The sequence below is a fragment of the Tamandua tetradactyla genome, chromosome 5, assembly GCF_023851605.1.
Source record: "Tamandua tetradactyla isolate mTamTet1 chromosome 5, mTamTet1.pri, whole genome shotgun sequence".
Taxonomy (NCBI): Eukaryota; Metazoa; Chordata; class Mammalia; order Pilosa; family Myrmecophagidae; genus Tamandua; species Tamandua tetradactyla.
Genome location: NC_135331.1, coordinates 163,046,312 through 163,072,386, shown reverse-complemented (window position 1 = coordinate 163,072,386; position 26,075 = coordinate 163,046,312). Strand labels below are relative to the sequence as shown.

At 35.1% G+C, this 26,075-nt stretch overlaps 1 protein-coding gene across 3 annotated transcripts in view; it reads right to left on the bottom strand.

The window, feature by feature from the left end:
- Window positions 1–2,454: 2,454 nt before the first annotated feature.
- Window positions 2,455–26,075, bottom strand: part of LIN28B (lin-28 RNA binding posttranscriptional regulator B) — a 128,891-nt gene continuing 105,270 nt past the window's right edge. For all 3 annotated transcript variants that reach the window (XM_077162515.1, XM_077162514.1, XM_077162516.1), the window contains one exon: window positions 2,455–7,386. In XM_077162515.1, coding sequence (XP_077018630.1) covers window positions 7,017–7,386 — 370 coding nt within the window. In that variant the 3' untranslated portion in view covers window positions 2,455–7,016. The remainder of the gene's footprint in view (window positions 7,387–26,075) is intronic.

Sequence of the window (26,075 nt, the reverse complement as noted above, 5' to 3'; positions counted from 1 at the left end):
TTTACAATTTTTCAGTCCATCAATCTGGATCCATTCTATTGACCTGTCTTTCCATTTACTAATCTATTCTCTGCTTCTAAAACCTATTAAGCCCATCTGTTGGATTCTCATTTTCACACGTTGTAATTTTTGGTTCTAGAATTTGACTTATTTTTCTTCTCCTCTACTTATTTGCCACAGGTAAAGTCCTTGTATAATAATCACAATATCTGATTCACCCGTGTGTTTTCATTATCTGTTGTTTCCTGTTTCCAGTCTTTTAGTCTTGCTTATTAGTATGTTTCATAATCTTTGACTGGGTGTCAGAAATTGTAGATGAAAAATTGGAGAGGCTGTGGCTGATGTAGTCTTCTGAGGAGGGTTCAGTTACTTTTCGCAGGCAGATATATAGCCGGTCAACCTAATTCCGCAGTGTTAGCTGTAGGCGTTGCTGTAGCTGGTCTGTTCCAATTTTGCCCTTTTTCCTAGTGTGTGAGCCTTATTCCTAAGGCACGGTCCTTTTTCCTAGGCTATAGCTCTTCTGGAGTCTAGAAAAAAAGCCCAGAGTATTTAGCCAAGATCTCTCTTGCTTGCTGAGGCTTGGAATTCAGTGTTTATATCCACAGTACTAGATGGCTGCTGGAATCTCTAACTCCTCCAGCCTCTCAGCCAGAGCCAGGACTAGGGAGAGGAATAGGAGGTATGTGGGGCAAAGCACACCCCCAAGTGAGCACCTCCTTCAATTTTTTTTGTATACTGTATGGCAGGGTCACATCTCATTATTTTTCCATGTGAGCATCCTGTTATTGCAGCACCATTTGTTGAATTTTTGCTTGTCTGTTTTTGTTTGTTTTGCGGGAAGTGCACGGACTGGGAATCGAACCTGGGTGAACCCGGGTCTCCCTCATGGCAGGTGAGAATTCTACTACTGAACTACCCTTAGATCCCCCACTCCTTCAATTTTGTGCTTGCCTCACTCCAGTCCCACCCTGCTCCCAGCTGCTGTTTTCTGCTGAATCTTAAGATTCAGTTAATGACTTGAATCTGTATGCAGAATATAGGTCTCCTTTCTCTGTGTTTCTCTTTCTGGGAATTGTCTCTTAATTTTTAGTTCCACTGCCAGCCCTGAATTTCTGTTCCCTCAGCTCAGCAAGACTGCCCCTTTCTGGTTGGACTTTTATCACCCTGTGGAATTACAGAGAACTGCAAAGTTCCTTTAGGGAAAAAGCTGGAGGTAAATGAGGTGCCCCACTTCTTTCAAAGTTTGCAGCCCTTCAAGGTCCTGTCTACATAAGTGCCCTTCAAAGCATTCATATATTTATGTTTGCCTCCAGCTGAGTTCATCTCCTTACTGATCGCTTGAATATGCAGTGCTTATTCTTGACTCTGGTCTTTTGCTTATGCTGTTTCTACTACCTGGGATTCCCTTCCTTCACTCTCCAAACCAATCCAATCCTTCATGTTCAACCCGAGGTTGGTTCCTCAAACTACACATGCATTTTTCAAACTGGTTTTGAATAATGTTTAATGATATAATAAAACATTATATAAAGGAAAGATGTATAAAGCTCAAAACCATATAAAATGTAACCTAATTTAATTTTTAAAATCACTCCTATATATGTGCATACAAAGTTATTAAGAAAAAGACTGGAAGGAAGTTAAATATAAAATGTTAATGGTTATTTTCAGGTATTGGGATTATGTATTACATTTTTTTTAGAAAGAAAGAAATTCTCTATGGTTAAGTACAGTGCTACAATTTCTATAACAAAAATTTAATCTTTAAAATAATATCAGGGAAAATAAACATAGCTGAAATATTTATATAAGCATTTTCTCCTGAGCATTCATAATAGAGCCCTTCACATCCTAAAAAAAAGTTAATCATGCAGGGATAGAGGCTTCTTGCTATGAATGTGGCAAATGGGCTTAACTGTGAGATTGGTCAGTTTATGAAACACAATGGCTTTATCACATTGTTTTTAGGGTACATCAATACTGCATAAGTAGTATGATAAATCAATATTCACATTAAGATATTTGGTACTGGTATATCTTGACTTTCTTTTCAGATACTTTTAAATTATTAGGAAAAAATTGTAGACTACAAGTTCTAAAATAGTTGCTCCAAAAGGATTTAAAAACTTTTGCTCCAGACCACTTTTCCTGACCATATGAAGTGTGTCTCTTGATTCACAAGCTTGTACAATCACGCAGGATAGTGCAAGGCAAGTCCTAGTCATGACAACCCTCCCTCCCTTCCTTCCTGCCTTCATTTCGACTGAATTTCTTCACCATTTCTACTGTCGTAGATTAATCCCATATTTACAATCACCACCATCTGAAGGTATTTTAAAAATCATTTATGTCCAGATTGGTGTAATTACTATCTAAATAGCTTTGTATTCATTCATTTAATTCAGCAATCACATAGATCATGAAGAATCTCCAAAACCCATCATAAATGCGAACGTTATATGCTTTATTTTTAATCAAAGTAATTTTTTTAAACCTCAAAATATCCATAATTGACAGAAAAAAAGAACCTAGGCATGAAGAGAGGATATAAAATCCATGGTTTTCAGAAAGGCAAAAACAGTCCTTTAGTCCATAAAGATGACTGTAGACGAGTGAAATGCTGTTCCAAACATCTCGTTTTTGTCCTTTAAAAAACATACAATTCAAGTGTTTTCAATTTTCACTGTAAACAACATGGACAAGTCAAAATGGACAATGAGGTAATCTAAATCCTACACCAGATTAATTTAAAAACACTATGTAAAACACCATATTAAAGACATATAGAAATCAGTGTTCACTTTGGTCTCTAGTATGATTAGAGTTGTTAATACCGAAAAGCAACACACACTAGTTAAAGCCAGCTTGGTGGTGGGTGCCAGGGGTTGTAGATATAAGTAATTCAAGAGGTAGTCAACAACAACATTTTCAAAGTTGGTTACTCTGACAAGTATTAAGCCACAGATGTATTAAATATCATCCTATTTTCTCATGGCACAGCATTTTACCATAACTTTGCAGCTTCATTCCAAATGTAAAATTTAAGCACGAATCATAGGTCAACCTCTCACTGTAATCTAACAACTATGACACAGGTGACACAACCACCACATCTTAAAGAGGCTGACATTTATGTAAGACAGAATTTGATGCTTTTAAAAAGTTGGTCTTCTCTAAAATAAATCTCATTAAGACATCTAGAAATGAAAGTCAGTGCAGCTGCACTTGTACATACTTTCCCAAATTTTATAACCAAAGGGGGAAATACACATATATATTTTATGATAAACATTTCTTTGAGTAAACAGATAAATTAATTTAAATTAACTTTAAGACTTAATGAGATTTCCCATGTCCATCTTACAGTGAATGTTAAAAGTCTATTAACACTAACAGGTTTCTATTCACAAACTAAGAACACTAGCAGTAACTTGGGGCTGCAGTGGTGCAAAATTAAAACTGAGCCAGAAACAAACAGAAAAGCCACCGGCAATGGAAGCCTCCTTCCATCCACATCCATCTGGAAGTGGACCAGTGCGAGCAATAAATGACATCTCTTGATCATTTCCCCTACATTGCACACTAAACAGCCAAGTGATAGGCAGGCAAAAATCTTTCTAAATCTTTCCATTTGTAAAGACATCCAAAGTCTTCTAGTGAAGACTAGGAATGTAAAAGTATAAAAATGTTTTCACTGTTATCTGCCATATAGCAAATGAATAGCTCGCAGGGCTAAGAGACTGACAGCAGATCTTTCTCAGGAATCAACTTTGTGTTGGAAGGTCGACCAACCAAAGTACTCCATCTGACTTGGGGGATGAGGTCAAGGGACAACTATTTCACAGACCTCTATGGTACCCCTGCAAACTGAAGCTTAACCCAGACCCTTCACCTAAGCAGACAGAATGGCATTGCACCTTTCACTCCTTGGCAAGCCAGTGCTAGTTAGTGACCTGCCTAGGTCAATAATGCTGCCACATGCTTGGCTTCAGGGCAGCACAGTCGAGCAGTTAAATGAGTGGGACTGGCTTCTTTCATACTGTTTGCCCAGCAGGAAGACACACTAACCCCTCCCCTCCTGCTCTGCCCTCCTGCTCCCCATATCTGGGCAAAACAGCTATTTCCAAGATTGCTTCTGTGCTGTGCTCTGTTTTGCTTCAGTTGAAGAGTGCCCATAATTCTTCAAACTAAGTACATGATAATTTTAAGGAAATGCTTGGAGACTTCACTAACTAAAATGAGATGCTTCATTATCCACAAGTGTTTGTCAGAAACATGCAGTTATGAATTGCTCTCTATAATATAGATAATAAGGTTCTGTACCAGAGAATTATCAGCCACCTGAAAGGCTGGAGCAGCATAAAGGTGTGCTATGCATCAACAATGAGGTAGCCTTTTGCTGTAAACAGAATCAAGTTTCACCCATGTAAATGAACACTATGTTCACATCAGTGATATTCACATATGCAAGTTCAGGAATTCTGCTTTAGAGTTCTTTTCACATAAAATAAAAAGAAGGAAATTGTTATCTATTCAGAAATTTTGATCTATGTCAAACTCAGAGGTAGTTACTATCATCAGTACATAATACTTATAAAAAGGTCTACATTATTTGGTTTGTTTTGAGAAAGCAGGACTGTAGACTGTTCTGTAAAGAAACAACAACAATAACAACAACATTATATGGTATGTTCCCTGAGCAAAGTTCTTTGTCCTGAGCATGTTATGCAATAGTGATTATATTTTCATATAAAAAATAAACCCTAAGATTTTTGACCATAAGATAGGTTTGGTATGTGCTCTTAGTAGTTCAGTCTGGTAGGATGCTTAAAATGATTTCAAATTGCACCCATAAGGTCCACAGTTCTCAAGGTGTTGTTTTTTTTTCTTTTCTTTCTTTTTTTCTACAGTGATCTCAGTTCTGAACTTTTTATATGTAAACAGGGAATGTCCAATTCTTACGTTCATAATTTCCTATTTCCATAAGGTCAAGAAACTTTGGTTTGAATTTTCAAAGTGACTTCTTATGTTTTACAATTTTACTGTTAACCTGCTTGTTTTACCTGCTAAAAATTAAGCAATGCCACTTTGATTTGTCTATATAATTTAAATAAGCTTACAATCCTCACATAAGGCAAGGAAGTATTTCTCTATAGCTATATCACATTCAATATCGTCAAAGGTAAGCTTTGCATTACAGCACACTGATATTTCAGTAAATACCATGGAGAGTCTCACAAACACTGTCGTAGACTGGTGGCTCAGCCAGAGGCATTTTCTTCTTACGTGTAACTTGCTGAAGCAGCAGCAACTACACAAGCCTCCAGTGGTAAGTCAAGTGGAGGACGGAGCACACTGTTTAGAAGAATATGTCTCATTTGAGTCATGCAATTTTCCTTTTCTGATTATCTGAGCTTACACCAACAGGCTCATACAAACTACATTCATTGCCAATGTTAACCATTGTTCTTAATTGATACCTTCATGGAGATGTTTCATAAATTTACCCCTAACACCTAGAACCAGGATGACACCAAAAGAAATTTTTTTCCTGACTGAAGCCTGAAGGGACCAATAGCATGACTGGTCCTCAGCCAGTTTACAGATATAACTGAGGGCTGATGTGAGAAGATCATCCTCAGCAATTTTCATCCTGAATCCACCATCTAGGTTACTTTAGCATATGTAATGAAGGTAAATTCTAGAGGATCAATTTCATGATATAAAATATTCCCAGCTCTCTGGTAGGAGAGGTTTTGATGCCTCTGCCCCAGACGTCATCATTCCAGTTGTCTGCCACCAAACACTGCACTTGTTAATATCATTCACAGGTTACACGTGTCGGGCAATTCTGAGCATTCACTTGATTTTCATTCTCAACCTCGTATTTTATTCACTTCTGTACTATGTCTTTGTTTTAAAAAGAAGTTAGATAACTCTCCAGGGAGAATAAAAACAGCCATCAAAACATACACCAGACCACTGGAGTCCTCTCCTCCAAGGTCTTCAGTAGTAAACAGGGAGGCCCGTGGTCCGTGATGGTTACAAGGACTGGCTTGTCACAGGAAGCTGCTGTTGCCACCATCCCTTAAAAACCTTGCAACATGTAGAAGATTACAATGAAGTGGTATCAAAACACCGCTTAAAACAATCAAATCACTACATTTTATAGATTACCCTCCCCTCTTCTGGCACCTAATTTATAATCAAAACATATTAATTTAAAACACTGAGAATCGGCACAGAAATCACACATTCATTGTCTTTTCTTGATTCATATATTCTAAAATCAAAAGCTTATGGCCAAAAAAAAAAAAAACAAAAAAAAGGCTTATGGCAGTCAGAGGCATTTGAAATTAAGGTACTGCCTTCAAATAGGGGAAAAAAAAGCCACTCTATAGATATATTAAAAAAAAAAAAAAAAAGGCAATCCCAAACTCGGGAAAACTAGATGTCTTAAAAACCTTTAGTACCATATGATTGGCAGCTCTGAGATCTGAAGTATCCTTTGGTTCACACAAAAGGTAACAGTCATGTTTTTTGTTTATGTAATTAAAAAAAAGTGGTGTTTCAAGAAAAATTTCAGGGGTTATTTTTTAAACCATCCAAAATGCTTCACTTGGGTATTCATATCTTAGAGATGTTCAATTATGTGAGGGAGAGTGTGTGCTTATTTCCACATACACACACATATAAAGACAAGCCTCCTTTATATATATGTGTCTACATTCCCAAATATAAAATCCTCTCACTCACACACACTCAAGCTCTCTCCCTCTCATGCATGCACATAGAGATACACACAGCATCTCATCTCAATCTCTGAATAACATAAAACATGGCACCCTGCTCAAATGTAATTTGCTTAGAGTGATTTGTCTGTTTAAAAAATGTTACAGTTCCTCAACAGTAGTTAAGATTCCAGGTCAGCTGCTGTTTGTGAAATACTGTTCCCCTGTACTTGCATGAGGTAGACTTCCCAACTGGGTAAGAAAATGATACATTAGGAAGAAGTATTAAGTCTTCTTCCTTTTTTGAACCGAAGGCCCCTTTTTGCTTTGTTCCTCGGGTGCTGCAGACGACTTGGTGGAGGAAGCTTCTTGAGGTGACTTGCCTGACCGTTCTGAGATCTCTGGCCTTGCCTCCTGAGGAAACGGTGGTGATGCAGAGCTATGGCCTCCCCCGACTTCTCTCTGCAGAGTCGGAGCACATGGCTGGGATTCTGCTTCCTGTCTTCCCTGAGAGCTGGCGGGTGGCTGTGCAGTAGTCTTATGCGGGCAGTTTGCCACCATGTGCGTGATGCTCTGACAGTAATGGCACTTCTTTGGCTGAGGAGGTAGACTGCATTCCTTAGCATGATGGTCAAGGCCACCACAGTTGTAGCATCTGCAAATAAGAATAAGACAAGCATCTTAGATGGAGGTAGCATTTGTCATCAAATAAATACACATCACAAGTCAAAAAATACTATCACACTCTGTCAATGGGATCAGCTTACTTTTAAAAGATATGTCTTAATATGTCTATGTTATTTATATACTGGCTGTTTCAAAGATGATGATCACCAAAAAACTGACAAAGTCATCAATCTAGTGGCATTAAACACAATTGCAAAAAAAATGAGAGCATGGAAACATGAAAGAATATTTTGTCCCTTCCATATAAAAGTGATGCCTTCTTCAGGTTTGATAGGCTGTTAGGTTATTTATTTTATCTTTTTTTTATTCATGAAACATAACCGCATACAAATACAAACATTCTTACCATATGATCATTCCAGTCTTGTTATATAATCAATAATTCACAATATCATCACATAGTTGTATATTCATCATCATGATCATTTCTGAGAACATTTGCATCAATTCAGAAAAAGAAATAAAAAGAAAACAGAAAAAAATTCATACGGACCATACATACCCCTTACTCCTCTCTTTTATTGATCACTAATATGTTAGGTTATTTTTAAAAGGGCAGTTTAGCCCACTAGAGGGCAGCCCAAATTCAACAAAATTAAACAGCTAGCCTTAAAAAAAAGACACTTAAAAAAGACAGCTGTTGACATGATACATAATAGCAATTCACTCGGCAATTGGGGAAACTACAGACCAAATTAAGTTTCATGAGTTAAACATTTCTTTGAATGTGGACTATTTTGATTGTGTAAACTACTTGTACTGGAAGGAGTCTTTTCCCTTTATACACATAAGTAGTGCAGTGAAATCCAATATATAAGAAAGTCCGATGTTAATACTGAACGTTATCTAGCAAATTATCAAGTAATTCTAAATCAATACAGTAAGTGTCTGAATCAGAATACTGCTATAAAAGAAAGCTTCTAAATATTTTTTAGGATGATAATTTACTGAGGGGCAAATTACTTCTTTTTCGTAAGGATGTTATTTTTCCTTTAGGGTGAATTCTTCTAAGTTGAAATTAACATAAATCCATCCTTAATATCTGAATGTACATTAGTAGTACAGCTTTTTGTTCTAGATGTGTGAAAATTCAACTTAGCTTCTAAAAGCTGAGCAAGGAAATGATTTGGAAGATATATTTACTGAATTTCAATTAGATTTTCTTTCTTCAACATTTTACATTCAAAATAACAAAACATTTTGCACGACTTTCTGTAAACTTACAACTTCTTTAATAAAAAAGAAAAACAAAACATCATAAACTGAAGAAAATAAGAAAATTTTAAATTAGCAAAGGATTTAAATCCATTTGTTTATAGAATTTGCTTATTGATTTGTTTCCAGATGAAATATTTTATTTATTTAAAATGTATTTAAAATGAGTTTAAATTTATTTAAAATAAATACGTTTTCTATTTTAAATTTATTTTCCAAAAACATTTGACTTCATAATTGCCATATAGCACAAATAATAGATCATAACATTTAAGAAATAATGGCAAAATAGGTGGTAACTGTGAGGATTAACATAAAATTATAACAGCAACAAAAATAACTAAAAAATAATAATACAAGCTTAATAACTTATATTACTTTATATTTCAAAGACAAACTACTAACCTACTACTACTTTACTAAGGAGTATATGTAGCATATGCATTATTCGTTATGTACATTTTTATCTTTTGGAATAGACTACAATTGGTAAATATTTTTTTAATTGGCAAAAACCAGGGTAACTACTTCCTGCATCTCCAGATATCCATAATTACCTTACAAGTTTTAGAATAAAAGATTCATAAGACAGGCTTTTATTTTTTGCAATAATTAACAAGTATTTATGTAAGGAAATAGTGCATCATATTTTTAAAAATAAGGGGGAAAAACAAGAAATCACACATACTGTTAAATTATTTATTGTCCAAATACAATATTATATTATTATATCTTAATATAATAAATTAATGACACAACATCACAATAAAGATTCAATATTATTTCAGGCATGCTTTCTAACAGATAATGCAAAATTAAAGAAAGATAAAATTTACTGAGTAACGCTTGAAATTCAGGTCCCCCAAATAATACACTCAAAAATGGCATCTTTGAAAAATATAACCCCATTACTTATAATAATTTTTTTCCCACATGGTTGTCATCTATAATGCATAAGTAAATTCTTAAAATTAAATCTGCTCATCTATAAAATATCTTTTTTTTAATTAAATTCACTTCCTTAAGAATAATATCAACTCAGGAGCTCATTTTTGAAGACAGAGAAAATAGGTTAAAAGGCTTTGGTACTAGAGCAGGCTCTATGGTGGATACATAAATTTCACCAGCCATTGTGTTATCCAGTTCAGGGAACCATTTTGCCAACTCATTGACCAGGGGCCTAATTTCAGGATTCCACTTTTGCAAATGGAGTCTTTGATCAAACTCTGTATCTGCATTTACAATTCTATTTGGATTATAAAAGTGATTTTTTCACCATGCTGTATGATTTTTGCTTTCCTTGCATTTAGATATGCATAGCTAATTCATCCTCCTAGCTTTGCAGATATGTGCCATCATCAGACAAGAATGCCTTCCACACTGAGAAAATATGCAGTATGTACATGGCTGGCCTTATAAAGGGAGGAATGATATTTATTCTCTTGTATTTAATCATTCAATGTCTCATTCAATTACTCTTAAGAATGCAGATCATACCCCATCATGAAATGCCTTCCTACCCAAGGAACTGACACCAGAATAGAAATGTTCAGTTACCTTTTGGCTCACAAATGCTACCATACTCCATACTCCATACAAATGATACATGGTACTAGAGCCCTTTGTTCACTCTTCACATTTCTCCAAACCAATTTGCTTTTGTCAGTTTGAATGAATTTTACATTATGATGTGAGCATAAAAATGGCATATGTGCTCTTGTATAGCTACATTGTTGAAGAAATAAAAGGACATAGTCTTACAAGCAAAAAACTATACAAAGAAAAGTATAACCATACTTTATTATATATTCCCATCTCCCAACATAAAAATAAAATACTTATGTTAAGTATTTTACAAAAGCTGAACCAATGGTACAAAAGATATTTTCTTACATATCAAACATAAAGATAAAATAAACAAAAATGTTTAATCTTAGTTCCTCATAAAATTATATTATAAATATTTTAACTTTAATGAGCTAGTAAATTTTATAAATATTACTTCTTATTTAAGAAGCTGTTAAGTGGAAGATAATAACAATAAAAAAATTAATCAATTTTTAAAAGACCATCAAATTAAGATTAAAAGCATTTCAACCAAAGAAGAATGTCAACAGGTATATTAACATGGAAACACCTCAAATGGCCAAATAAATAAAAACAAATATTTTAGGACTCTGGAAGTGTTTAAAAATTCTGAAGTAAGTAATTATGTGAGTTTTTAAAAAATCAAGCCCAAAATCCTACCTTAGTTAATAAGTTAATGTTCAAAATATATCCAAATACCTGAGGACTCCATATAAAAATGAAAACCCTAATTCAGAATTTAGATTTGCTATGACCCACAGAAAAATTTTCACTTTTTGAGAATGAATAATTCTCAATAAATAAATTATATTTTCAAATGATACTAGTGAAAATGGTTAGAACTTAGATTATTTCAGCCATAAGGAAAATACGTTAACCTGTATCATTATTTAGCCAAAAATCCAAGGTCTTTCAATAGTAGAAGAGAAATCCTGCCCCTCATTTAGATTATCTCTTGCCAGAGGGGAGGTGGAAAGTGAGGGAGACTTGGAGAAATAGGGTAAGGCAAACAGGCTGATTTACAGCAGGAAACATCCTGAGTTATACCCAATGCTTATGACCATTATCTGTAAAAATAAATTGACGTAACACTATTAAAAAAATGTTTTCACCCTTAAATGCTAAAATATATTATATAATAAGTATATACATATATTTAAGTTTATAATGATTAAAACATGATGCCTGCTATATGTGAAATTAGTACTAAAATTGTAAATTTTAATCATGAGGAATTGTGAATTAGATTTTGAGTAAGAAACCACTGCTATTGAAACTATACATGAATAAAAGAAAAATAGTAATAAGATAATCAAAATTACTCTTAGTCATGGACCATTTTTCAAACACTTTGATTTTCTGAACTCTATTTTCTGAAATGCCTTAATAGCTGACACCACACTTGTCATAAAAATAGAGACAGTGGTTAATTTGACATCATCTTACAACCTTCCCTGATAACAGATGTTCAATGAAATAGTTGTCTAAATTTAAATACATGAAGTGTTTTTAAAAACAATTGCCACTGAAAACTTCAGTGGATTACTTGGTAATTTGATGGAAATATAGACGAAAAAGTTCCTAAAATAATACCTAACTTAGCAGCTAAGGGCCCAGAGTTCAATATTTTCATTATCTTAACTGACCTAAACTTGTATATATACTGCATTTAAGGCTTTATTTAGTCCGTGAAATCAGGAAATGGTCCCAGAGACTTAGAAAAGTGAATGTTGGCATGCAGCAACCCTACTTTTAACTGAGGTCTCATGTTCCATTGACATGTCAAAGTGTTAATGTTCTATTAAGACTATTTCTATAAATTTTTAAAAGACAGAACTGATGGCTACATGAATTATCCTTTGACGTGTGTACTCTAATACTTACATGTAATAAATAGATGATTACTAAACCAGTAAAACAGATGGATATGTTCCAATGGCCATAACTCTATTGTTCAATGTTGGCAAAGTCAAACTTATCATTGAAAATAATCCTTTCCTCTACTCAAGATTCCAGTTCAATTGCCTGGAATCTGCCTTCTATAAAGTAGAAGGAAGGAAGAACAGTTGGAGAAAGGAAAGTAGCTGGACTCCAAAACCTGGTTTTACGTATCAAACTCATAATAATAAAGGGGAGGGGACTTGGCCGGAAGGGAAGAGAATGACCAACAGGTGTTCCCTTGATATGCCAAGCCAGAATGAGCTGACTAAGGAAAACTAGATCAGAATTTAGTTATTTTACCCCAATGGCTTAAGTGAAAGAATTTATATTCACTGTATGATTCTCCATGTCCCCCAAAGTGATTAAAAATTGTGGAGAGAAGGATATCATAGACAGAAAGCTAGATTTGCCTGTCAAAAAAATGGAACTGCAAACCAAATGTGAATAAGGGTGTTTTAAGTATTTGAATTTGTCAACTTAATAAAAATTTAAATGAAAATGCAAATCCATACTCTGAGAGCTTGATGGAGGCATTAAGGGTAAGGATACAGTGCTCTGTCCGTTTCTCAAGAGGGAGGATGTTGAAAGAATATTAAGTAGAGCAATATTAGGGAGAGAGAATAGATATCCCCTTTATTATCCTTTTCAAACTAAAAATAGAATAATCTATAATTATAGGGATTATATTATTGTAAACAGAATGAAATGATAATAAAAATAGGGTCAATTTGTTGAGTGCATACTATGTTCCAGACATTGTGCTAAAGATTTTTAATGTGCTACATAATTTAATCCTCCCCCAAACCTTTCAAGTGGATACTACAATATCTACTCTGTATTGACAAGGAAACTAAGACTTGTAAAGTTTATGTAGAAGGAAATTTTCATTGAAAATAAATTTAGCTTGGACTTTCATGTTGCATTTCATGTAAAAATACTTTATTCTATAATACTGACATAATTTTGTTATATGTAAGCGTAAAATAAAAATAGGCTCCTGAATTTGAAACACATACATGCACGTAAGATTTGAAGGCGATTTTTCTTGTGCTTCGGTTTACTGCTCTGTCTGTATGCTCTGGGGAAGTCAGCCTCTGTGAGCTCCCAGCTATACAAGGAGAGGCTGACCCTTGAGGAGGCCTGGTTTGATCTCCTCCCCTTCTGCAGTGTATGTGGAAAAATTTTGTCTAGCAAAATTTATGCATTAATTAAAAAATTATTCCATTCTTCTTAATCATATGTTTAAGATTGTAAATCAGAACTTCTGGTTGATATGCTATAATCAGCGTTAACGAACTGACTCAATAGAATTTCAGTCAAAAATAAAGAAGCCTGATGTTTTAGTTAGCCCATGAAGTCACTGCCTGATGTGAATGATTTTAGTTAGACTGTGAAACACTGTGACTAGATCCTATTGATTGGAGCAGATATAAATGGAGACTACCTCTCTTGGAGGGCAATTTGACAGTGTATTTCAACATATTAATATATATATATACCCACTGAACCAGCAATTCTAATTTTAGGAATCTGCCCTACAGAAATATTCACTAATAAGCACAATGATGAGAACCAAGATATATAATAGAGCACTGCCCACAGCAGTAAAACACTGGAAAAATGAAACTATAATACTAACAATAAAAGTAAACATTTAGGGCGGTGCAACAGTGGCTCAGTGGCAGAATCCTCGCCTGCCACGCTAGAGACCAGGGTTCGCTATCCGGTGCCTGCCCATGCCAAAAAAAACAAACAAAAAAAAGTAAACATTTATAATCAAATCTAGGTCTTCTGGCTACAGAGTCCATGACTTTCCCACAAAGCTCTAAACATGTTAAAAGGAAAAATAAATTAAAGCTCATATATACTAAGAAACACTGCAGATATTAAAAGAAACGAGGTGAAATAATATTTAAAAAAGAATGAGGTAGATCTATATATTTATTGACATGCAAAGATCTCTAAAACAAATTGTATACTGAATAATGCAAACCACAGGATAACAGTTAAATACAACACAATCTCATATACATTTCCAAAACACTTACACATGATTCTAAATACATGTATGTTTTTAAATGCATGGAAAAAGTCCTGGAAGTATAAAGAGCAAATTCAAGGGGTTATATCAGGGGAGGAAAAGAGAGTAAGGTAAATGGGGAACTTTCATATTTATGCCAAAAACTTTTGTAGAGTTCTTTTTTAAAGAACAAGAAAGAATTTAAACATTATTTATATAATTGTAAAAGCACTAGAGCAATTATAATCAGAATTATAAAGCTTCTACTTTCATTTTGTAATCTGGCCATCATTATTATTGTTAGTCATCTGCTAGTGAATCTTTATATTACACCAGCGTTTCCAGAATTACCTTGGAAGCTTTTAAGAAATATTAATGCTTGGGTCCTACCCCAGACCAATTAAATAAGAATCTCTGAGGGTGGAGTCCCCAGGCTTCAGTATTTTTAAAAGTTTGCCAGAAGATGGTGGTGTGCAGCTCCTCGAGAACCACAGCCATACAGAAACCCAAGTTGAACACTGACAATCTTAGTAAGGGAACACTCTAAAATCCCGACAATGAATAAGAAGATTCAAAGCAGAAAAAATCTCCCCAAATGCTGATTTTTACATACCATTAATGACTCAGAAAAGTAAAGAGGAAGGAAGGAAGGAAGGCGGGGTAGGGAAGAGAAAGGAAAAAGTGTGCAGATCTTATTTCCTTCCATATTTATAACTTAGGAACTAAAAATGAGGCCCTGAAATTTCTGGCCGTAATAGCAGAGATGCACACAACCTTTTTTTAAAACCATTATTGATTCCTCCTTATTTTAGATGGAAAATATTGCAAAAACCTACTGTTCAGCTTCAGAAGTGGTTCCCCTGTTTCTAAGGACATCTTTTAGTTCATCAATCAAGGATTGGTTCAATCTGTAGCACCCATGCCATCAAATGGGTGATAATTTACAGCTCTCAAATCAATTGCTACTTTCTCTAAGCTTCACCATCATTACCAATTAACATTTATTGATTTCCCATAATAATTCTTTCACTTCTCTGTCTTCTGCTGCCTGCATTTAGAATAATTTCGAAGAGCATATAAAATTGTTTAGTATGGATATACTCCTGTAAACATTTCTCCTACTGGCCAAATTATGTTGTCTTTTAAACAGAAAGTTACTTTCTTATGAATATAAACATAATAAGATCTGACTTTTATAAAAAACATTAGCCATGGAATATAAAAAATCTAATATTCAAACTACATTTTGTCAAAAAGAACAAGAATTTAAATATTATTTATATAATTTAAAAAGCAATAGAGCAATTAGAATTATAAAGCTTCCACTTCCATTTTGTAATCTGTCCTTCATTACTGTTGTTTAGTTATCTGTCATTGAACCTTTATATTATACCAGTGTTTCTAGAATTATTTTGCAAGGTCTTAAGAAATATGAATGCTTGGGTCCTACCTTAGACCAATTAAATCAGAATCTCTGAGCGTGGAGGCCCAGGCATCAGTATTTTTAAAATTTGCCAGGAGATGGTAGTGGGCAGCTACCTGAGTCATTATTAAATTAACTTCCTCTTACCCTGTTTTGTGTACTTGGAGAAAAAAGAAAATTCATCAGAGTTTAATAACCTCATTAATTTGACTATTATAAAGGTAGATGCTCAGCATATTAAATAAAAAGCAAACTTTTGTCAGCATAATTGCTATCCAGTTCTTCCTGGTGCATAATAAAGCAGATGTCTGGATGGTCTCTATACTGCCTAGTTCTAGTTAGAGTTAGCAAGGGTCAGGCTGTTGGGGCCTGGAACCAGTATGAATTCAAAACTCTAAAACTGTTGGCAGTGGACATGAATCACCTATGCCCTTCTCCAAACTTAGTTCAAAGGTTGTTTTTTACTTTCCAACTGCTGTTCTAACATTTTTTTTATCATCTGATTTTATAATGAGAAATTATCTAGACACTTTGCCTGTTAGTGGATTTAACTGCTTACCATACCTATCATGGTCAGGTTCATAAGTCAACTTGGCCAAGTGGTGGTACCTGTTTGTCTGGTTGGGCAAGTGCCGGCCTGTCTGTTGCAATGAGGACATTTCATAGAATTAAATCATGATCATGTCACCTGCATCCACAGCTGATTTCATTTGTAATCAGCCAAAGGGGAGTGTCTTCTGCAATGAGTGATGCTTAATCTAATCACTGGAAGCCTTTTAAGGAGGATTCAGAAGAGACAGGCTCTCTTCCTGCTTTGGCTGGTGAGCCTTCCGTGTGGAGTTCGTCCAGACCCTCCATCGGAATCGTCGGCTTCACAGCCTGCCCTGCGGATTTTGTACTCTGCATTCTCATGGTCACGTGAGACACTTTTATAAATTTTATGTTTGCGAGTGTTCCCTGTTGATTCTGTTTCTCTAGGAACCCTAACTAATACAACACCCATTCAATAATTTTCATAAAGTTAAATGAAAATACAAACAGAAAAAACAAGGACATGAGAACATTTATTATGTGCACAACTCTGTGCTAGATGCCAGTGAAATGTATGTGAATAGTGAGTTGGATAGTAAGATTTGTATATTCACATATTTTATCTCATTTAATGTCTTCTGACTCCTTTTTGGATCATCTTATGTTTATCAGTTTTTGCTATGCTCTATCTTTTAACACAGCTAAAAATGCACCAGAGTATCTTGAAAACCATCTAAAATACAGTAACAGCTCTGTTCACAAACTTTTCATCATCGTATAAAAACAAGATAAGATGGAAAATGTGGGGACCAGTATGTAATGACTGGTGGTGGAAGGTATCAAGAGAGCAGGGATAGACCACGCAGCAGCCTTAAAAGTGAGGAGAGCCCAGAAGTGGAGAAGTCTTTGGAGGCACGGTGGCAAAGGGAGAGTCTTTTCAACGTAAGGGTACTTCAGTCCAGTATAGTTATAAGCCAGAATTTTTGTATTCAATTCTGTTATGTTCAAAAGTACTTGATAGATTTTATAGCAGTTCCACAGAACAGTAATAGTTTGTTTATAAGAGTTTTCTACTTGGTTCTGTAATTTAAGAGGGAGAGTAATAATGAATTGTAGGTCATAAGTTAAAATCTTTATTTACATAGAAATGTTATCTCTCTTTTAGGCAGACATCACACACACACACCCATGTACAAAAACAAAAGCCTCCTTGCATCTTTGTAGTAGCAGTACTGTAACTATCAAAACTGCAGGGGATAGTTCTGGAACTATCTTTTTGGAACTAATCACAGTTTATCTCCATATTTGGTCACTCTGACCTCTAGGTAAATAATTTTTTTAAAGAAGGCTGGTGCTAGTATCAAATATGAAAGAAAGGAAGACATTCAATATTTAACTTATCTTGAAATGGTTAAAATTAGGTGTTTAGAGAGAAGAATCAGATTATAAAACGCGGACTGCAAATGTCATTTATCTGTTACAGCAGCCTTACTGAAAATTTAAGCCGCCAGGACCACTTGCTTTTCACCAGGCCATTTCAAATCCACCAGTGTCAGAGGTGTGACAACTGCTGTAAATAAGCATCGGCTTGGCCTGAAGAAATACAATTCCATTACTGCTTTTGTGCGAACTTTTATAAATTTTTTTTCTTGCTCAACATATGATTTCTTTTAGGCTTTGCTTCTGTAAGCCAGCATTATTTTTATGACTGATATTACTTCACAAGTCATTATGAAGTAAAATCTTCTCCTATGTACATGTGATTCTGTTTGTTTGTTTTACTATTAAGCATTTGACCAGAAGCAGAATAAATTTTAAGAGAGGTATTTCATCATAATTACTTGATAAATGAAGTAATATTGTGCTATCTAGAGAAGTGGCTGTAACCATCAAGACAGTAAGGTATGAAAGAATTTAAATACTGCAATCAAAAAAATCTTAAGTATTCAACATTTAAGGACTGCAAAATAAAAACATAACTAGCCCATAGCCCTTCCCACTGAAGCACAAAGGAAGAGGAAGCATGAGAAATTTCACAGGAAAGAAAGGAGAATGATATACAGAAGTCAAAAATCAATTTCAGTGGCATGATTGATGAACTGTACAGAAAAAGGTTAGATAACAGTTCCAGATTTATTCTGGTTATTTCCAAGCCGGAGGCAAAAAGGAGCCTAGACTAAAAGATGCTATCCTAATTTTAGCCAAGTGAATATTTTCTGGGTTATTCAAAGCTTAGCAATTACCTTGACTGAGTTACCGTTGATGCAAGTAATAATGGTGGTAGCATTTCAGCTTCTATGAGACAAAGCATGCCTCCATGTCTTTATTACTAAATTAATATTTAATTAGTATTTACACTGAATTACTGCTATATTACCTAATTAGTAAGAACTATGAATAAACTTTCCATTTTGGCAATGTTTATATACATAGCATAAAAAATACAGCAGCAGTTGTCTCAGAGCGTGTTGATATGTGTGATCTATCCAAAACACACCCTGAGGGTGTGAGTTCAGTGGTAGAATTCTTGTCTGCTGTGTGGGAGACCTGGGTTCCATTCCCAACCCGTGTACTATGCCCCACCCCAGCCCATCAAATTTAACAAATGGTGCCGCAATAATGGGATAATCACATGGAAAAAGAATGAAATGTGACCACCACCATACAGCATACAAAAAAATAGAAAAACAACAAAAAAAAAACCCCACACCCTAAGGATTGTATCACGTGTGGGAGGTAAGAGAAGATTGTGCCAAACCATTTCCTACCTCTGTAGCTGCTGGAATCAGAAAGAGTTAAAACTATTTCACTGAAATCACTAAGGAAAGGCTTCTAATGATCGATAAGTTTGATCTCTTGTTCCAGCACCAGCCACTGCTGAGGAAAATGATGAAGTACAGATGAGAACTAAATGACCTCTGTCCACTTCCCTCTCTAGTCCAATTGGTCTTCCTATGACTGACTATATATTGTCCTTTGCCAAGAATCAGCAGTTCACCATGCAGGTAGGTAGGTGAAAATTGAATGAAGAAAATTGCTACTACGTTCAGATAACCCTGCAGTCTGTGATATTATCTCCTCTCTTTGTAGGTTTGATCTTGAAAATTAGAGCTTAAGGTAAAGTCATATAAGATACTCTTGGCCTCATGGCTACCTTTTATTTTTTTTACTTCCTTACTGGTTAAGGCTACCCTTCATGCCATCCAGCTTTGTATGTGACTAAACCTTGACAGACAAGCTGCTAAGGCCTCCCGTGCAGACCTCTGCTATGATCAATGATCCTTTAAGGATTTTTGTCTCCTTATTTGAATTATTTTAAAGCTGTGAACCTGCATACATGATCACAAATATAAAAAGATTTGGCTTTCAAGACATGGATGAAGGTAAATATGAGAATTAAGGATAAGATCCTGGATTGGGGGAAGACTGTTTACAGTTATTAAGAGTATATATTCAAATACTTTTAATAAGTGGTAACCAGTAGGGCTAGATTTTACACATTAATAAATCTATTTCTGCATACTCTATACACCAAAATGACTTTATTATGAGAATAATTCCTTAAGTGTTTGAACGATGGCATTTTCATCTCCTTTGGTTATCCTCTGGATTTGGTTGATAGAAGTTTACATTAAGAGTTTGGTTCATTCTGTTAGAATGACAAAAGGAACAAAGCCACCATATAATTTTTCTAAGAAAAACAATCTTGAAAAATATTCTGGCAGGTTCTGGAAAAGGAGGTAAATTTGTTTGGAAAATACCTGACCTTTTAAATATACATACATTTAACATACATTAAAAGTATATAATTCAGAAAACTAAAAAACATTAAAAAATATGATAGTTGCAAAGTGCTATTTATCACACTGAATGTGAAGTTCTCTTTACATATTTTATTTTCATAATTTGACTGACTTCAATGCATGTGTAGGGAAAAGTTTAAACTTCAATGGAAAACCATGCATTTCTAGATCTGCTTAAACACATACTTGTGTTATCTGATTATGATTCTAGTGGAGCTATTTTACAACTCATAGCAATTGTTGATAACTCATAGCAAGGAAAGTTATTTTTGTCTACAGACAGGCAATTTCTTTCCTGACAGGTAAAGGATCAATTGATTTCCTTTCCACTTGTGAGAAGCAGTTTTGCTTCCACTTGCACGTTCATGTCACTATTCCTGATCTACAAATTGGATTCTCCCTTTAAGCAATTATAACACCCCCTAGTTCCATCATTTAATTGATTTAAATAAAACCATTAACACTTGTTCATTTCATAGCTCTATGAGAGTCATGATTTTACCCTTTTTGAAAATTATTCTTCAACATATGGTAAATATGCACCACAACAGCATTGCATGAGATGCAAAAATCATATGACGTGTCCCTTGCTCCTTAACTGCATAGCATCTGGAAAGGAGAAGAGATAAAATGCACAACTAACTCTAACCCTCAGAGCTCACTGGGCCAATTTTTGTTTTTGTTTCTTCTTAGTGATCTTATTTTTTGTATATCTTGAAATATTTTTCTCTTTCATTATCCTGGGGATTATTTCAAACATTGCTCAAAGGAAATTAAAATAACAAGATGTTAAAGAATGGTAAAATACCTACACAGATGATAAAGTATGGGGAAAATCATCTCTTTTGTTCTTTTCTATTTCCTTTCGTTCATTGCTTTTCGCATTTGTCCACTTATGAATCATATCAAGTAAATTTTCTTGTACAAACTTCATAAAAGGCAAAAGAAGACTGTCATATGTCCTTTTAGAAAAAAGTCCGTGTTGAAAAATATTGTTTGATGCAGCCCTTTCTGTAAAATGACTACTAGAAGACAATACACATTTCCTCTTTGTCCTTAGAAATAAATTATTTAGCAATTATTGAGTTGGAGAAAATTTATGTTGGATATTATCTAAAGACTCCATAATCTGAAATTTAGCTTATATATTTAATTTCTCTAGCATTGGTAGAATCTGAGCCTGTTGTCTGCCTCTTTGTATTCATGTTCTTATCGGTCTATGAATCATGAAACACCTTCCTCCTCAGTTTCCTTCTATTTGCCCTTATGGGCAGAAAATGAAATATTTTGAATCCTGAACTGTGTACAGTGAAAGTTTTTTTTTTTTAAAAAAAAAAGACTACTAAAATGTTTTCTCCAGATGTCTTCTATACTTTCTGGAAAGGTCATGCAATATTTTGGACATTGCTATAAGAAAATTGAAGGATGATGAAATAGTGATGATTTTCCCCCATCTTATCATCTGTCTAGGTATTTTACCATTCTTTAATATTCTTATTATTTTAATATCCTTTAAGCAATGTTTGAAATAATCCCCAGGATTATGAAAGAGAAAAATGTTTCAAGATATACAAAAACTAAGATTACTAAAAAGAAAAATTCATTGGATTAATCATTCTAATTGACGTCTAATTATTCAGATGGACAGAAATTTTGGAAATTGAAATGAAAACCACATTAGACAGATTCAATAGCAGATCTATGACAGGCAGAAAAAAGAATCCGTGAACTTGAAGACAAGACAATTGAAATTATCCAGTATGAGGAGCATAAAGAAAAAAATTAATGAAGAGAAATGAACAGAGATCGAATGACCTGTAGTATACCACCAGCATAGCGACATACGCACAACTGCAGTTCCAGAAGACAAGAGAGCAAGAAAGGGGCAGAAAAGGTATTTGAAGAAATAAAGGCTGAAAACTTTCCAAACGGAATGAAAGACAGGAATACACATACCCAGGAGGAAGGTAAATAAACTCCCAGAAGGATAGATTCCACATAAATTTCAACAAGACACATTATAGCAAAATTGTCAACATCCAAAAACAAAGAGAGGATTTTCAAAGTAGCAAAAGAAATGTGACTTGTCACATACAAGTGATCATACAGATTTCTCATCAAAAATCATGGGGGCCAGAAGACAGTGGGATGACAATTTTATTTAAAGTCCTTAACAACCAAGAACTTTATATCTGGCAAAATTATCTTTCAAAAATTTGGGAGCTATTAAGACAGTTATAAATAAACAAAAGCTGAACGAGGTTGTTACAAGATCTGCCTTACAAGAAATTAGAAAAGAAATCCTCCAGGCTTGAAAAAATAACACTAGACATGTGCTTTAAGCAGTAAGAAGTAAAGGACGTTGGTGAAGGCAACTATACAGATAAATATAAAATTCTGTAGTATCGCATTTTTTGCTTTATACTACTTCAAACCCTCCCCCTTTATAACTTAAAAGGCAAATGTGCACAAAATATTTGAAATCTATGTTAATAGGTATATAATGCATAAAGATGTAATCTGAGATAATAACAAAATAAAGGAGGAAGGATGGAAATATATAAAAGTAGAGGGTTTGCATACTACTGAAACTAGGGCGGGACTAGCTGAATACAGCTGTTATTCGTTTAAGTTTTTAATGGTAATTACAAAGGTAATTACTAAGAAAATGACTAAAAAATACAGAGAAAATGAAAGAAGGGGTAGACTGCAAGAAAGTAATCACAAAAAAAGTCAATAATGGAGTAAAATTGAAGGGCAATAAATGCACAAGAACTACAGAAAACAAATAGCTAAATGACAGAAGTAAATCCTTCCTTCTCAGATATAACCTTAAATATCAGTGGATTAAAATCTCCTGTTAAAGGGCAGAGGTTGGCAGATTGGATGAAAAACATAATTCATCTATGTACTCTCTATAAGACACTCACTTTAGATACAAAGACACAGAGAAATTGAAAGTGAAAAGATGGAAAAGATATCCATACAATGTAATCAGAAGACAGTCAGTGCCTATATTGTCAGACAAAAATAGAATTTATGTCAGAAAACATTATCAGAGACAAAGATATTGTATATTGATAAAAGGGTCAATCCATCAAGATATAATTATACACATATGTATATCTCATAACAGAGCCAGAAAACACATGAAGCAAAAGCTGACAGAATTGAAAGGAGATACAGATATTTCTACAATAGTAGTTAGCAATATCAATGCACCATTTTCAATAATTGATAGAACAATCATTAAGAAGTGGTATATCTGCTGTTCGATCAGGACTGCAGTGTTCGATGCCACAGGGTAGTGTTCCAAACAGAAGCTTTGAACAGTTAACAAAAACAAGCAGTCATTTTCCTCACAACTCTGGAAAATAGTTTGCTGAGGAAGTGATGGACATGTTCACTGACCATCACCTAGCCACCCCACCCCACTTTCCCCCTCTTGCTTGTTTGGATACAGGTGTTTCAGTATGTTTCCATTTCTCAGCCTGGGGCAGAAAATCACCCATGAAAAACAAGCTACCCCAAAATGGAACAGCCACACCGAACCTTGAATTCGAAACCAGGAACAAGTAGTTCCAGCTACTTCCCCGGGTGGGAACTCCACGCAAAGGTTATTTGATACATGTTTTTTTGCTCAGTGGCAGGGAAGCATTCCCATGGGGAGTATAAAATCCCACTATAGAGTCAATATAGGTGTCCCTTATCTACATGACGAAAGGTGTGCAGAGACACCATCCACTGACTTAACCAGCACAGCTGGCCTCGCTAAGGGACTGGCCAAAATGAGATCTTTTCCCCTGTTTTTTTTAGACCCTTTCTGCTGCATAAATAATAGTGTTCTGTTGATGAGAAATCTGCTGTGCCTGAACCTATGTACCCACAACATACCATACAGCAACTCATTCCACAGACTTAAAGGGTTATGGTAATTAAGCGCCAAAGCAAGAAAATGCAGCTTGAAAAATAGTAGAAGAAGCTCATAGAATCGTTGTTCTCTGACCCACTGTGGAACCAGCCTGAGTTATTACATGGTTCCCTGGCCCTGTTCCAGAGGAAGCAGAGTAATCCCTATGCACATAATAGGGTAACTGTATGCCACTGTCAAGCCATCTGGTGAAAGCTTTAAAGACCAAACAAGGAAACTTGCCTAAGGCACAACATCCCAGAACTTGTTCTGCAGGAAAAAGCAGGTTGCAGGGCTAAAGCAGTATCAGCAATAATTAAGCCAAGGCAGCCTGGTGCAGAGGATTATCAGCACTATGTCATAAAATAGAAAATCAAGTGGGGGGTGAAAGTTTAGGCAGTAGAGGGAACTTCATATTGCTGTAAATAGGGGAATCCTATTTAAGGATTCTAGCTTAAGAATCTAGAGGCTTAAGGCTACTAGCAAGCTAAGAGGACTAGAAGCAGTCTCCATGAAGGCACACATGAGACAGAGCAGACCCTGCACTTCATATTCATGATCTTTATAGCATGGATAAGCTTTGAGTGAGACCACCAGCCAAAACAGAGCCAATTTGCAAAGATGGTGAAAGGTATTTTAGTACTGGTTTGTTTATTTTATGTAGCTGCTGGCACTCAAGGAAATCTCTGCCATATCACTAGCTGGATACAGACTTAAGGAATAGACAGCTTAGGGCCTAAATCCCAGAGGTAAACTTTAAAATATTAAAACGTACCATACAGAAGAAAGAATCAGTGATTCTGAAGACAAGATAATAATTCAAGCTAAGGAGGAGAAGGAAGAAAGAATTGAGCCTCAGATAGCTGTAGGACACTATGAAGTGTACAAATACAGTACTATGGAAGTCTCAGAAGGATAAGTGAGAAGGGATAGAAGGGAAATGCAAAGAAATTTAATGAAAGACATGAATAGCATATAAAAGAAGCCCAGCGAACCCCAGACAGACTAAACTTGATGATAACCATGCCCAGACACATGGTAATGAAACTGTAAAATGCCAAGAACAAGAAGAGAGTTTTGAAAGCTGCAAAAGAAAAACAATAAGTTATCTACCAGGGAGCCAATAAGATTCTGTGCCAATTTCTCATCAGAAACCATGGAGGCATTTGAAAGGCAGTAGGATGAAATATTTAAAGTGCTGAAAGTAAACAACTGCCAACCAAAGATTTTATATCTGGTGGACGTTCTTTCAAAACTGAGGGAGAGATTAAGGCATTCCCACATAAACAAAAGCTTAGGGAATTCATCACCAGTCAACCCGCCCTACAAACAATGCTAAAGGGAGCTCCTAAAACTGCAAGGAAAAAGGATACTAAACAGTAAATCGAAGTGATATAAAATCATAAAGACTTCTGGTAAAGGTCACTGTGCCAATTTGAAAGGATTTATGTACCCTAGAAAAGCCATGTTTTAATCCTAATCAGTCTTGTTAGAACAATGGTTTTTTCTAATCCCTATTCAGTACTATAGGTTGGAAAGTTGATTAGGTTATATCCACAAGATGTGACTCAATCAATTGTGGATATTCAGCTTGATTACATGGAGATGTGTCTCCACCGAATCTACATGGGTCTTGATTAGTTTACTGGAATCCTATAAGAGAGGAGACAGTTTGGAGAGTGTCCTTTTTGAGAACAAGGAAAGAGCCACGAGAAAGCCACAGCAGAGCCGAGCAGAGCCATGAGGCTGAGAAAACCACAGAGTAGCCCAGCCGGTGACCTTGGAGATGAAGAAGGAGAACGTCCCCCGGGGTGTGTCATGAAGCAGGAGGCTGGAGAGAAAGCTAGCAAGGCTGTTCCCATGTTTGCCATGTGCCTTTCCAGCTGAGAGAGGAACTCTGAACTCATCGGCCTTTTTTGAATGAAGGTAACCTCTTAATGGCACTTTGGTTTGGACATTTTATAGACTTGCTTTAACTTGGAGATTTTCAAGGCTCTAGAACTATAAACTTGTGACTTGTTAAATCCCCCCTTTTAAAAGCCATTCCATGTTTCTGGTATATTGCATTCTGGCAGCTAGCAAACTAGAACAGTCACCATATAAGTAATTATAAATACTAGTACTATTTTATTAATTTTTTGCTATGTAACTACACTTCTTATTTCCTACAGGTGCTAAAATGTAAATGCATGAAAAGTAATTATAATTGTTTTTCTACAAACAATGT